The sequence below is a fragment of the Mesoplodon bidens genome, assembly GCF_964165515.1.
Source record: "Mesoplodon bidens genome assembly, chromosome: 18".
NCBI lineage: Eukaryota > Metazoa > Chordata > Mammalia > Artiodactyla > Ziphiidae > Mesoplodon > Mesoplodon bidens.
Window position 1 is genome coordinate 46,459,704 of NC_138175.1, and position 12,856 is coordinate 46,472,559.

General features: G+C 38.5%; 1 protein-coding gene across 5 annotated transcripts in view; it reads right to left on the reverse strand.

Annotated features, from left to right (window-relative positions):
• Positions 1 to 4,019: 4,019 nt before the first annotated feature.
• Positions 4,020 to 12,856, reverse strand: part of ZNF420 (zinc finger protein 420) — a 28,087-nt gene continuing 19,250 nt past the window's right edge. For all 5 annotated transcript variants that reach the window (XM_081217828.1, XM_081217829.1, XM_081217830.1 and 2 more), the window contains one exon: positions 4,020 to 7,217. In XM_081217828.1, the coding sequence (XP_081073954.1) occupies positions 5,287 to 7,217 (1,931 nt within the window). In that variant the 3' untranslated portion in view covers positions 4,020 to 5,286. The remainder of the gene's footprint in view (positions 7,218 to 12,856) is intronic.

Consider the following 12,856-nt stretch of genomic DNA (forward strand, 5'->3'; position numbering starts at 1 on the left):
TTGCCAGAGGGGAGAACGGGTGTTTGGGGCAGGGGGATAGGTGAAGGGGATAAAGAGGTACAAGTCTCCAGTTATAAAATAAATAAGCCATGGAGATGCAATACACAACATAAAGAATATGGTCAATATTATAACTTTGTATGGGGATGGATGTTACTACATTTATCATGGTGATCATTTCATAATGTATGCAAATGCCAAATCACTATGTAGTACACCTGAAACAACATATTTATTGTATGTCAACTATATTTCAATAATAAAAAATAAGTGCTTCAGAAATTTTTAAAAAGGTGTAGCTGCTTAAAGCAATAGAGAATGGCAGAAGTGAAATTATGTGACTTCCAAGGCTAGGTATGGAAGCATCTTTTTATTTATTTATTTGGTTGCGCTGGGTCTTAGTTGCGGCAGGTGGGCTCCTTAGTTGTAGCTTGCCTCCTCCTTAGCTGCGGCCGGCAGGCTCCTTAGTTGCGGCAGGTGGGCTCTTAGTTGCAGCTTGCCGGCTCCTTAGTTGTGGCATGCAAACTCTTGGTTGCAGCATGCATGTTGCATCTAGTTCCCTGACCAGGGATCGAATCCAGGCCCCCTGCATTGGGAGCTCGGAGTCTTAACCACTGCGCCACCAGGGAAGTCCCCTGGAAACATCTTTATGGCATATTGTATTTTCCAAATAATGGCCACAACATATCTTATTCTACTAGCTCTTCTTATTTTGTGACACTTCTTTCATTGAGTTGTAACTGCCTCATCCAAAGGAGTATGACACAATGATGTTATGTGATTTCTGAGGCTAGATCATAAAAATTACATGCACTTCTATCTTCTTCTTTGGGACACACTCTTGGAACCCGTCATCATGTTAAGCAGCCACATAGAGATATCACATGTAGGTATTGTGGCTGACCATCCTGCAGTCCAGCTGACAGTCAGAATCAACTGCCAGGCATGTGAGCAAGTAAGTCTTTTGATGATTCTAGCCTTCAGCCATCAAGTGACTCGTAGCTTTCAAGTCACCCATTTGAGATGAGCTGTTGCTGCCAAGCCCTGTGCAAATTTTTGTAGATGTGTGAGCTAAATAAATGATTGTGGTATTTTAAGCCAAGTTTGGGGCAGTCATTAAGCAGCAATAGAAACTTGAACAATTGCCAAAACGTGTTAAGTGAAAAAGCAAGGCACATTAAAAATATACATATATATAGTTTATATATTTTAAAAAAACAAATAGAAAAAGATTACATTCGAGTTATATATGTATATATATTTTCATAACATATGTAGTTTCATATGGACAATTTACATAAATAGGTCATTTCCTGATGTATTTGTACCATAGCCTGGGGACTGTTTGGGGGATTTGAGTCATAGGCTTTTGCAGGCTAGGACAGGGTTTCATTAACAGAACATTTCCCTCAAAGCTTTCCCTCAGGAAGCTTTCAAACTACTTGCTATTGTTTAATTACAATGCCAAAGATCGTTGGGTAAATAGTTTTAAGCTGATGATTTCTTTTGCTTACTGGCCCCCTTGCTCTTTCAGTTTTCTAGCCTTTTAAAGTTCCCAGGCAACAATTAATTATACTGTACAGTAAATATCTCATTTTAGTGACTATCTCCTCTCTTTTCTTTTAAACCCCAAACTTCTCATCTCCCATACTTTCAGCTAACCTTGCTTACCACTTCATGAAAGCACTGAAGGAACCAGAACACTTCCCAAGACTTCTTCCTTCTGTCATTTACTCACTTCCCAGCATCTGCACCCCATATCCTGCCATTTTATTGCCAGGAATAAGCCTCCCACGGTATCACCTAAAAACCTAATCCTTCCATCCACTAATCTTATCCCCTCTACCTATATAAGGTCATTGCTCTAGTAATTCTCATTTCTTTGTCCTGAATCATCCACTCGCTGCCGCCCCCGGCTTACTGGATTATTCCAATCAGCATACAGAATTGCTATTAATTCTCCCATCCTGAAAACAAACAAAAACACTCCTATTCCTACTGCTACACTAATTATTAACATACTTCTTTGCTTTCTTTTGCAGCAAAACATCTCCAAACAGTGTATCCAATTTCTGTTCTCTTATCAGGCTTTCACTTCAATGACTCTAAAACAAAGACACCAAAAATAACTCTGCTCTTTTAAAGGTCAACAGTAACATCAATATTGCTATATCCAGTAGCCAATTCTCAAGCCTTGCACAATTATGTAACCTGCCAACGGTATCTGATACCACTGATCATCCTTCCTTTGACTCACTTTCATTTGGCTTCTGTAATGTCAGACTCTCGGTTTTCCTTCCATCTCACGGTCTTCCTTAGCGTCTTCTGCTGGTCTGTCCTTTTATCCTTGAACTCTTAATATTGGAACACACTGTGGATCAGTCTTTGCTATTCTTCTTCTCTCATTTACATGTAGGTCCTTAAAAATCTTAGCCTGCCTCCTTATTTTCAATAAGTATAGGCAATAACTACCAAATTAATATAATCTCTACCATAGTACAAGCCAGAACCAAGTGCCCACTCAACATTGTCATTAAAAGACATTTCAAACACGTTCAAAACTGAACTCCCAGTCTTCTCCCACAAAACTGATGGAACTGTAGCTTTCCATATCTCAGCTGATGGGAACACATCTTTCCAGTTGCTTGGAACCAAAACCTTTGAGTTAATGTCACCCTGGACTTTTTTCTTCCTCTCACAACTGACATCTAGTCCCTAAACAAATCTTGCCTGCTGCATCGCATTTACCATATATCTATAATCCAACCACTTCTTAGCACTGTTACCATCCTGGTCTGAGCCATCATCATCTTTCATCTGAATTAATGCCATAGCCTCCTACCCACTTAGTTTTTTTGTTTGTTTGTTTTAACACAATAGCAACATGTCAGATCATGTCCTCTGCTCAAAACTCTCCAAGGGCTGCCCATTTCCCTCCGAATAAAATCCAAAATGCTCACAATGACTTACCAGGCCTTACAAGATATGGCCCTGTTATCTGACCTCCTCTATCAATCATCTCCTTGCACAGACCTCTACAATAGCTTCCCTGATATTCCTCAAATATACCAGCATAGTCCCATCATGAAGCCTTTGCTCTAGCTTTTTCCTCTGTCTGGTATGCTCTTCCCTTAGATAACTGCAGACTTACTCCTTCATACCTTCAAATCTTGACTCAGATCTTTCCTTCTCCACTCAAATCTTCCTACTCTGATCATTTTATTTCATACAGCAACAAATATTATCATATTCCTCTCAACTCCTGTTGAATGACCTCTCCCCCCCATACCATTTATGTTCTAACATATTCTACAATTATTATTCCATCTCCTCCTGCTAGAATTACTCATTAATACAGTATATCCTAAACACCTATGATAGTAGCTGGAATACAGTAAATACTTAATAAATATAACTAATTTTAGAATGACAGGCTTGGGTGGGGAAAGCATTTTAAAGTCATCTTTGCTAGGAGGCTCACTGCCTTTGCATGGTTGGGGCAATGGTCTCATTTTTTGTTCAGACTGCTACTTTAAATCACTATAAGTGGCTTCAGTTGGGGGTAGAGAATCAGTTTGGTGTTTTGAATCCCACAAGTTTCAAAATTGTGAATTTACCATCAACCTGGATTGAGCACCTCCAGGCCTGACATAGCATCTCTTAACAAAGCAATGTCACTTTCAATCTCTGCTAGCAGCTTCTCTGTAGCTAACCATACACTAAATTCATCTCTTTCACAGGACATTACTGAAAGCAGCAAGAAACATCTGAAACATACATTCTGAATCACTCCTTCCATTTCCCCTAACATTACAGCCTTAATTGGTACAAGATCTTCCTTGTAAGATGGTAAGGAGTCTGCTCATTTCAGTTTCCTAGCCTGAAATGAGCAGATCCTCATTCTCCATTGCCCTAAGTTAATGCCATATTTGAGATTTCTTTTACCCACAGCACTCCACTTCCAGGTACAAACTTTTATATCCATAATAATTATTGTCAATAACAAAATGACAACAGCATCAACAAATAAGAAGTTTAATTTTATATAAAGAAATACAGAAGGCAGGCAGACCCGAATTGGTATGGCTGTTTCATAAAATCAGCATAGGTGTAGACTTGTTCTGTATTTCTGCTCCAACATCCTTAATACCCAGATACCATTCTCAAAGTCCCCATAAAATTGCCAGAGGTGCAGATTAAATATCCACATTGTAGGCAGGGAAACAAAAAAAGTGCAGAGAGGAAATAAGGATTTCTTAAATGTCCTATTCATACAAATACCACTTACATCTTGTGGATCTGCAAGGGAGGCTGAGATAGCTTTTCAGCCAAGAATTCTATTACTGAAGAAGGGAAAATGAATATTGGGTAGGGAAATAGCAGTCTCTGACACAGATTCTTATCAGTTTTCATTGTAAAATAGTCTATAATGTCAGTTTCTTAGTTTAATTCAAAAGCTGTGCATTCACGTTTTAAAAAATTTCCTAGTATAAAGATTTATTTTGGCTATCCAATTTTTTTTCATTTCTAAGTAACATTCTTGAACTGTGGTCAGAGATGGTAGAAAATATGAGCTTTTGGACTTTGTTACAATTCATTTCACACCTCTTCAACAATCCACTGATTAAATGTACAGGTTTTTTTTTTATACACTATGAATTTCCTCGTACAGTATATGGGATGAGATGTGAATGAAAGCTTTCTCATGTTCGTTATAGCATACAGTGCCCCCCACTCAAAAAATCGGGGTTAAATGTTAATGAAAGATTCTCAACATTCATTATACCAATAAATGTCCTCCTCTCATGCAAATTCTCTAAAATAACATGAGTCATAATGATAGCTTATATCTGTGATATGCTATGTTGAAGGCACTGTCCTAAGAACTTTATTATGTAATAACTTACATAATACTTCCAAGAATCTTATAAGGAATTAGTCTTAGGTCTATCTGATAATTGATTAAGCCAAAGCAATGGTTAATTATCATGTTAAATGTCACAAAGGAAATCAACTGAGTCAAGATAATGTTGAAAAAGACATATGCTATGGCTAAAAGTCTTCCTACATTTACATTAACAGAATTATTCTCTATTATAATTTGCTAAAGTTTAGTAGGTTTTTCTACATGGATTACATTATCATTATCTTTCCCCCATACAAATTCACTGACGCTGAACTTTATGAAGCAAATGTGTTTGCATATTCACATTTTAAGAATTCTTTGATGATAATGAATTAATGATCAGAGAAGGCTCTCTATATTAGTCACAAGCATCAGATAATTCATATATAAACTTGTGAGCCATGACTGAAGTCTATTTCACATTCCTTATATTCAAAAGATTTCTCACTGATATGAACCCTTTGATGTTGAGTTAGCTGTGAACCACGAGTAAAGGCCTTCCCACATTCCTTACACTGATATGGTTTCTCACCAGTATGAACTCTCTGATGTCGAGAAAGATGTGAGCTCTGAGTAAAGGCTTTTCTACACTCTTTGCATTCATAGGGTTTCTCACCAGTATGGATTCTCTGATGTAGAGTAAGTTGAGAACCATGACTAAAGGCCTTCCCACATTCCTTGCATTCATAGGGTTTTTCTCCAGTGTGAATTCGCTGATGTTGAGTAAGTTGTGAACCACGAATAAAGGCCTTCCCACATTCCTTACACTGATATGGTTTCTCACCTGTATGAATTCTCTGATGCTGTATAAGTAGTAAGCCACGAGCAAAGGCCTTCCCACATTCATTACATATGTAGGGTTTCTCACCAGTATGAAGTCTCTGATGTTGAGAAAGATGTGAACTCTGCGTAAAGGCCATTCTACATTCTTTACATTCATAGGGTTTCTCACCAGTATGAATTCTCTGATGTTGAGTAAGCTGTGAGCCACGAATAAAAGACTTCCCACATTCCTTACACTCATAGGGTTTCTCACCAGTGTGAATTCTCTCATGTTGAGTAAGTTCTGAGCCACGACTAAAGGTCTTTCCACATTCTTTACACTCATAGGGTTTTTCACCAGTATGAATCCTTTGATGTCGAGTAAGGAGGGAGCCACGATTAAAGGCCTTTCCACATTCCTTACACTGATAGGGTTTCTCGCCAGTATGAATTCTCTGATGTTGAGTAAGTTGTGAGCCATGACTAAAGGTCTTTCCACATTCCTTACATTCATAGGGCTTTTCATTGGTATGAATTCTCTGGTGTTGAGTAAGTTGTGAGCCACGGATAAAGGCCTTCCCACATTCTTCACATTTATAGGGTTTTTCACCAGTATGAATCCTCTGATGTTGCATAAGTAATGAGCCACGAATAAAAGCCTTTCCACATTCCTGACATTCGTATGGCTTTTCCCCATTATGAATTTTCTGATGTTGAGAAAGCTGTGAGCCACAAATAAAAGCTTTGCCACATTCCTTACATTCATAGGGTTTTTCACCGGTATGAATTCTCTTATGAAGAATAAGTTGTGAGAGCTGCGTAAAGACCTTCCTACATTCTTTACATTCATAGAGTTTCTCACCAGTATGAAGTCTCTGGTGCAGAGTAAGTTGTGAGTTCTGAGTAAAGGCCTTCCCACATTCTTTACATTCATAAGGTTTCTCCCCAGTATGGACTTTTTGATGTCGGGTGAGTTGTGAGCTTCGAATAAAGGCTTTCCCACATTCTTCACATTTATATGGTTTTTCACCAGTATGAATCCTATGATGTAAAATAAGTTGTGAGCTCTGAGTAAAGGCTTTCCCACATTCCTTGCACGCATAGGGTTTCTCACCAGTATGAAGTCTCTGATGAAGACTGAGTTGTGAATCACGACTAAAGGCCTTCCCACATTGCTTACATTCATAGGGTTTTTCACCAGTGTGAATACTCTGATGTTGAGTTAGGTGTGAGGCTCGTCTAAAAGCTTTCCCACATTCCTTACATTTATAGGGTTTCTCAGTAGAATGACACCTGGGAAGTTGAGATAAATAAGTATGCTGATTGAAAATAGACATTTTTTCATATATGATCATCCCTTGACTGAAATATTCCTCCTGATTTTCTTGTTGCTTTTCCAATGTGCCTTTGACTTCCAAATAATCTCTGGAATTGGACTCCTCAAGATCACAGTTTTCAAGCCTGGCACTCATTTCCCATTGGGATAATTCTGTTTCATAAGTATCCTCTTTTGGAGTTAAGTCCTTGTTTGTACCCCTTGAAGGCAAGTCTGAAAAATAAGAGAACATCAAAAATTTCTTTTGTCATTTCAAAAGACCTTCCACGGTAGAAAAGACTATATGTGAAAAAATATATATGGAAATAATATCCATAGGAAATAACTGGCTTACCTCAGAATTTTTCAAATATTGTGTACAACTTACCTTTCACATCACAACCTGATACATGCAGAGTTTCATAAAACAATACCTATTCTGTTTTCTATTCTATTCTACACTACACTATTCTAGTCATCTTTTTCTCTCCATCCCACTTTCTCTCTCTCACACAAAAAGTCAAAAACCACTAAACTGATTTCATGCTGCAGTAATGTGTTGCTACCCAGAGTTTGAAAAAACATTAGCTTAGAATGATTTCATATATTAATATGTATAAAGGGCACACGAGTGATCAGAGAACAATGAAAACTATACTTAGAAGATAAGGGAAGGGACTTCCCTGGTGGTGCAGTGGTTAAGAATCCACCTGCCAATGCAGGGGAAACAGGTTCGATCCCTGGTCTGGGAAGATCCCACATGCTATGGAGCAACTAAGCCCATGCACAACTACTCAGCCTGCGCTCTAGAGCCCGCGAGCCACAACTACTAAAGCCCACGTGCCTAGAGCCCATGCTCCGCAACAAGAGAAGCCACTGTAATGAGAAGCCTACACACCGCAACGAAGAGTAGCCCCCACTCGCTGCAACTAGAGAAAGCTCCCGCGCAGCAACAAAGATCCAACACAGCCAAAAACAAATAAACAAATTAATTAATTAATTTTTTAAAAAAGAAGATAAGGGAAGAGATTAAGAAAACATTTTAGGTCAGTAGTTCTCAAATTTTGGTGGGGATCAAAATCACCTAGGGACCTTAAAGATTCCCAAATAACCACACAAGACTAACTGAATCTGAATCTAGTGAATCAGAAAAAGAGCTTGGAAATCTCTAGTTTTAATGCTTTCCACTAACAGATTCTGATTCAAATTCAGATTATGATTAGCTATCTTTGCTTAAAATTTTTAAATAGCTTCCAAATTAAACTTCTAAAATAAAATCCAAATGCCTTCCATGACTTTGAGGAAGCTCTCCATGGTTCCTACCTAAGTATCTGATTCCCCATGAGCCTTCTCAGCTTTGCTCACTATTTGCCAAACATATTAGATTCCTTTCAGCTCTGAAAATCACAAAGCCTATTTCAACTTACAACTACCTAGAGCCTGTCCTATGTCTCTGGACTGCTCTGAATGAGATACTCTATATAAGCCAATTCTCATCCTAAGGTCTCAATTTAAATGCCAGTTCCTGAATCTTAAACATCTATTTCTGGTAACAGAAGACTAGGTCATTTAAATGAACCTTTCTAATGACGAGAGCAATTATACAAATTGGACAAAATATAAATGGCACCTGACTGAAGGCATTAGAGAATTCATATAAGAATAAAGAGTTGGTGGGCTAAAAGTTGCAAGATATGAAAATTCAGAGAAATAAGCCCAACATTTGGGGCTACTTTTCCACTTGGGGAGGTCTTACAATTCTAGAAAAGGCAAGTGAGATGTGGAGAAACTAAACAGTGTTTTGGACCACTTCATGGGTCTTGGGTCACAATAATTGGAGAACAAGGCTCAACATAAATTCTCCATACTTTGGGTTGGGAGCCCAGAGGGCTACAATGAGGAATAGGGAGAAACAGTAGACCAGTCTGGGCAGGGTCTGATGTATGAATCATATTTGAATCACCTCAAACTCAGATATCTGGACTGAGGTAATTCAAGATCGCTTGCCATAAGCAAACCTAAATCTTCACTGAAGATGAAGGCTTAAAACTGCTTTTATAATTTCTCTTTACAGTGTCTAGAACTCAATAAAAATTGACCAGGTGAATGAGGATACAAGACAACTTAACTAAAAATCAGGAGAAAAAAGACAAAAGAAACAGACCTATGAGGGCTGTAGTTATGTATCCACCACCACAGTAATGATAAACAACAACAGTTCTATTATTCCTAGATACTCTTGTGCCATCCCTTTGCAGTAGATCTCTCTTCACCCTAGGGGCAGATGCCTGGAAACCACTGATCTGTGTCTTCCCCAATACCTCCCTACAGATGCAAATAAAAGTACCTCCATACTAAATTTAAGATAAAAATGCAAAAAGTGATCATATGCCTCTCCAATTGCCTAGCCTCTTGCATACTACTTCCTAGGTACTAACCATGGTTATCTTCTTTAGTTCTCCCTATCCTTACCAATGAAAATACCAAGTTGCTTTTGTTTACTTATTTTTACTTCACCCTGTTTTGTTTCTTTATGCCCTCTCATGTCTTTTCTTATTTACTCTTCTATCCAAGGCAATTCTATTTGTTCATCCCAGAAGAATATCTTTTATCATTTCTCAGGCACTGCTACAGGTCAAAGACATAATGAAAGGCTTCTGTAATCTTACGGAATGCTGGGGATGTTGGAGAGAAAAAAAAGCAATTATTCAATATAAGGGAAAGAGTCTGGAGTGATAAAGTTCCTGGTATTCTATTTTAAAAAGAGTAGGTTGGATGGACATATAGATCAAGAAAAAGAACACACACAAAATTCTCATACACTACACAATGGGAATGCAAAACAGTACAACCATGATGAAAAACAGTTTGGTTGTTTCTTATAAAGATAAACATATACGCAGCATATGATCCAGCAATCACAGGTATTTAAACTTACATCCAGATAAACATCTGTACACCAAAAATTACAGTAGCTTTATTCATAATCACCAAAAAAATAGAAACCCAGATGTCCCTCAAAAGGTGAGTGAATCAACAAACTCTGGTATTTCCATACAATGGAACAATACTCAGCAATAAACAGAAACAAACTACTGATTTATGCAATAATATAGATAAATCATATTTACTAAGTGAAAAAAGCCAGACCCCAAAGGCTATAAATTTTGATTCTCATTTGTATAATATTCTGGAAAAGGCAAAACTGTAGGAATGAAAATAGGTCACTTTTCATAGGTTGGAGGGAGGAAGGATTTGACAACAAAGAGACAGCATGAGGGATTTTAAGGGTATAATACAACTGCTGTATATTATGACTGTGACAGTGGATACACCTGATATGTAATGGTGCATCAGATTTCCTGAAGAACACACAAAAAAATGTTGGATAAAACATGACAAACCTGGGCTTCCCTGGTGGCGCAGTGGTTGAGAGTCCACCTGCTGATGCAGGGGACACGGGTTCGTGCCCCGGTATGGGAGGATCCCACATGCCGCAGAGTGGCTGGGCCTGCTGAGGCTGCGCGTCCGGAGCCTGTGCTCCGCAACGGGAGAGGCCACAACAGTGAGAGGCCCGCGTACCGCAAAAACAACAACAACAACAACAAAAAAACAAACATGACAAACCACTTTCTAAAAGTAAGCAAAGCATAAAAGAAAGTAAAGAAGATCCACAGGGGACACAATGAAATAAAAAACAGAAACTAGAGAGGTAAACATGTTTTGAAGCCACAGCTATCTTCAGGACATTTGCTGCCTTCAATGGCCTACCTCTGAATCTTAATGATTAAAAAAAAAAATCCAAGAGACAAGGCCTTGGACCAAGAATAGGTCAGGGATTAGAAATAAACCTCTTCACAAAATTGGAACCATCCAAAGCCTACAGTTCAGAGGGAGGAAAACAATCCTCTGGAGTCAAAGGAAAAAGACAAGGAAATCTTAGTCTTAGCAATTTTAAGAAATCTTTTACTCTGAGATGGGGAGTCATTGGAAGGTTGTGAGAAGCAGCATGACAAACTCTGACTTTGTTTAAAAATGATCCTTCTGGTTGTTTTGTTTAAATAAAAAAAACAGATAGTCAATAGGAAAATACAGAAGGTAGATGGATAGAAGTTAGGAAGCTATAGCAATAATCCACATGGCTCAGGCTAGAGTGTAGAGGAAGAGGTGGAGAAAGTGAGAGGTCACTGCATTCTGGATACATTCTGAATGAAGAGGATTTGATGATGGATTGGACATGCAATATGAAAGAGAAAAGTCAAAAATAACTCTAAGTATTTTGCCTGAGCATCCAGAACAATAAATGCGCTGTTTACTGAGAACTTCTCATTATAGTAGAAGGTTTGGGAGAGAATATCAAGAGTTTGGTTTTGAACTATTTTGTTTTGGACTTTACATGGTAAAGATGTTGAGTAGACAGGCATATATGGGGTTCTGGGGACATACATGGATTAGATTTATAAATGTGGGAATCGCTGACAAATTGATGACACTTAAAACTATGGGATTTGATGAAATCATCCAGGGAGCCTTTGGATACAGAAGAGACGGGAAGAGAAGGGAAGAAAAGATAAGGGAAGTTTGAGGATTGAACCCTCGGGCACTTCAACATTTAGAGGTCAGGTGGATGAGAAGAAACTAGCAAAGGAGATTAAGAAGGAGCAGCCAAAAACAAACAAACCAAAAAAATGAAGCAGCAGCCAATGACAAGGAAGATGGAGAAAAATTAGGAGAGTGTGGAATCCCAGAAACCAAGTGAAGAAAGTATTTTAAGGAAGAATGATCAATTATGTCACATGCTGAAAGATGAGGTAAATGGTGACTTCTGATTTAACAAAGTCTTCGGTGATATGGAGGATACTAATGATCTTCACAAGATAGCTTTGGTGGAGAAATGGGGATAAATTTTGATTGAAGCAGATTTAAGAGCATGGGAGAAGAGCTGGAGGTAGGGAGCATGGAAAATTCTTTTGAGAAATTTTGTTGTAGAAAGTAGCAGAGAAATGGAGCTGTAGCAAGAGGAAAATATGTGTTTAGAGATTTGTGTCCGTTTTGTTTTTCCTTTTAAGATGAGCGAAGTTACATGTTTGCGTGCTTGTAAGTAGCTCTCTGCAGGAAACAACTCTTTGCAGGAACCAGCACTTTGCAGAAGGCCTTTTGCCTTGTCACTTCAGCAAAGCTATATTTTAACTAACTTTTACACCAGATGCCCCCATGCTTAACTAACCTCCAGCCCAATCACACCTTTGAAATCTACTGATCACACAATGCCCTGCCTAATCTGTTGATCCTTTCCTTAAGCCGAAATGAATAAGTAATTAACGGATGACTAGATCCCTTCCCCAGCCTTCCCTTCAGTAATCCCACGAGCAAACTACATGAACAAGATAGCATCTAAAGGAAGATCACAAGAGTCAGTAAGTCTGCACGTAATGCAAAATGACGAGGAATCTGACCCCCTACCTTAATGATTAACTGAGATCATTTCCCCTTTTGTCCCTTTAAAAACTTTCATGGCCAAGCAGAATCTTCGGAGTTGGTTCTGGGACACAAGTCCTCCTTCTCTCCAGGTTGCAAGCCTTCTGAATAAAGCAACCTTTTCTTTTCTAACCAACACTTGTCTTTCAAGTATTAGCTTTCGAGGGGTGAAGAGCCGAACCTGAGTTTGGTAACATGCTGATAAAAACGATTGTAACAGATATAGACAAGCTGATGTTTCAGGAGACTAAGAGAGCTATCACTTCAACAATGTCCTCAAACAGATGAGTAGGACTAGCATTTAGTATATAAGTGGAGGTACTGGCCTTAGATAAAGGCACAGAAAGTCATCTATGATAATAGGAAAAGAGGCAGAATGAGTATGGGTGCAGGGA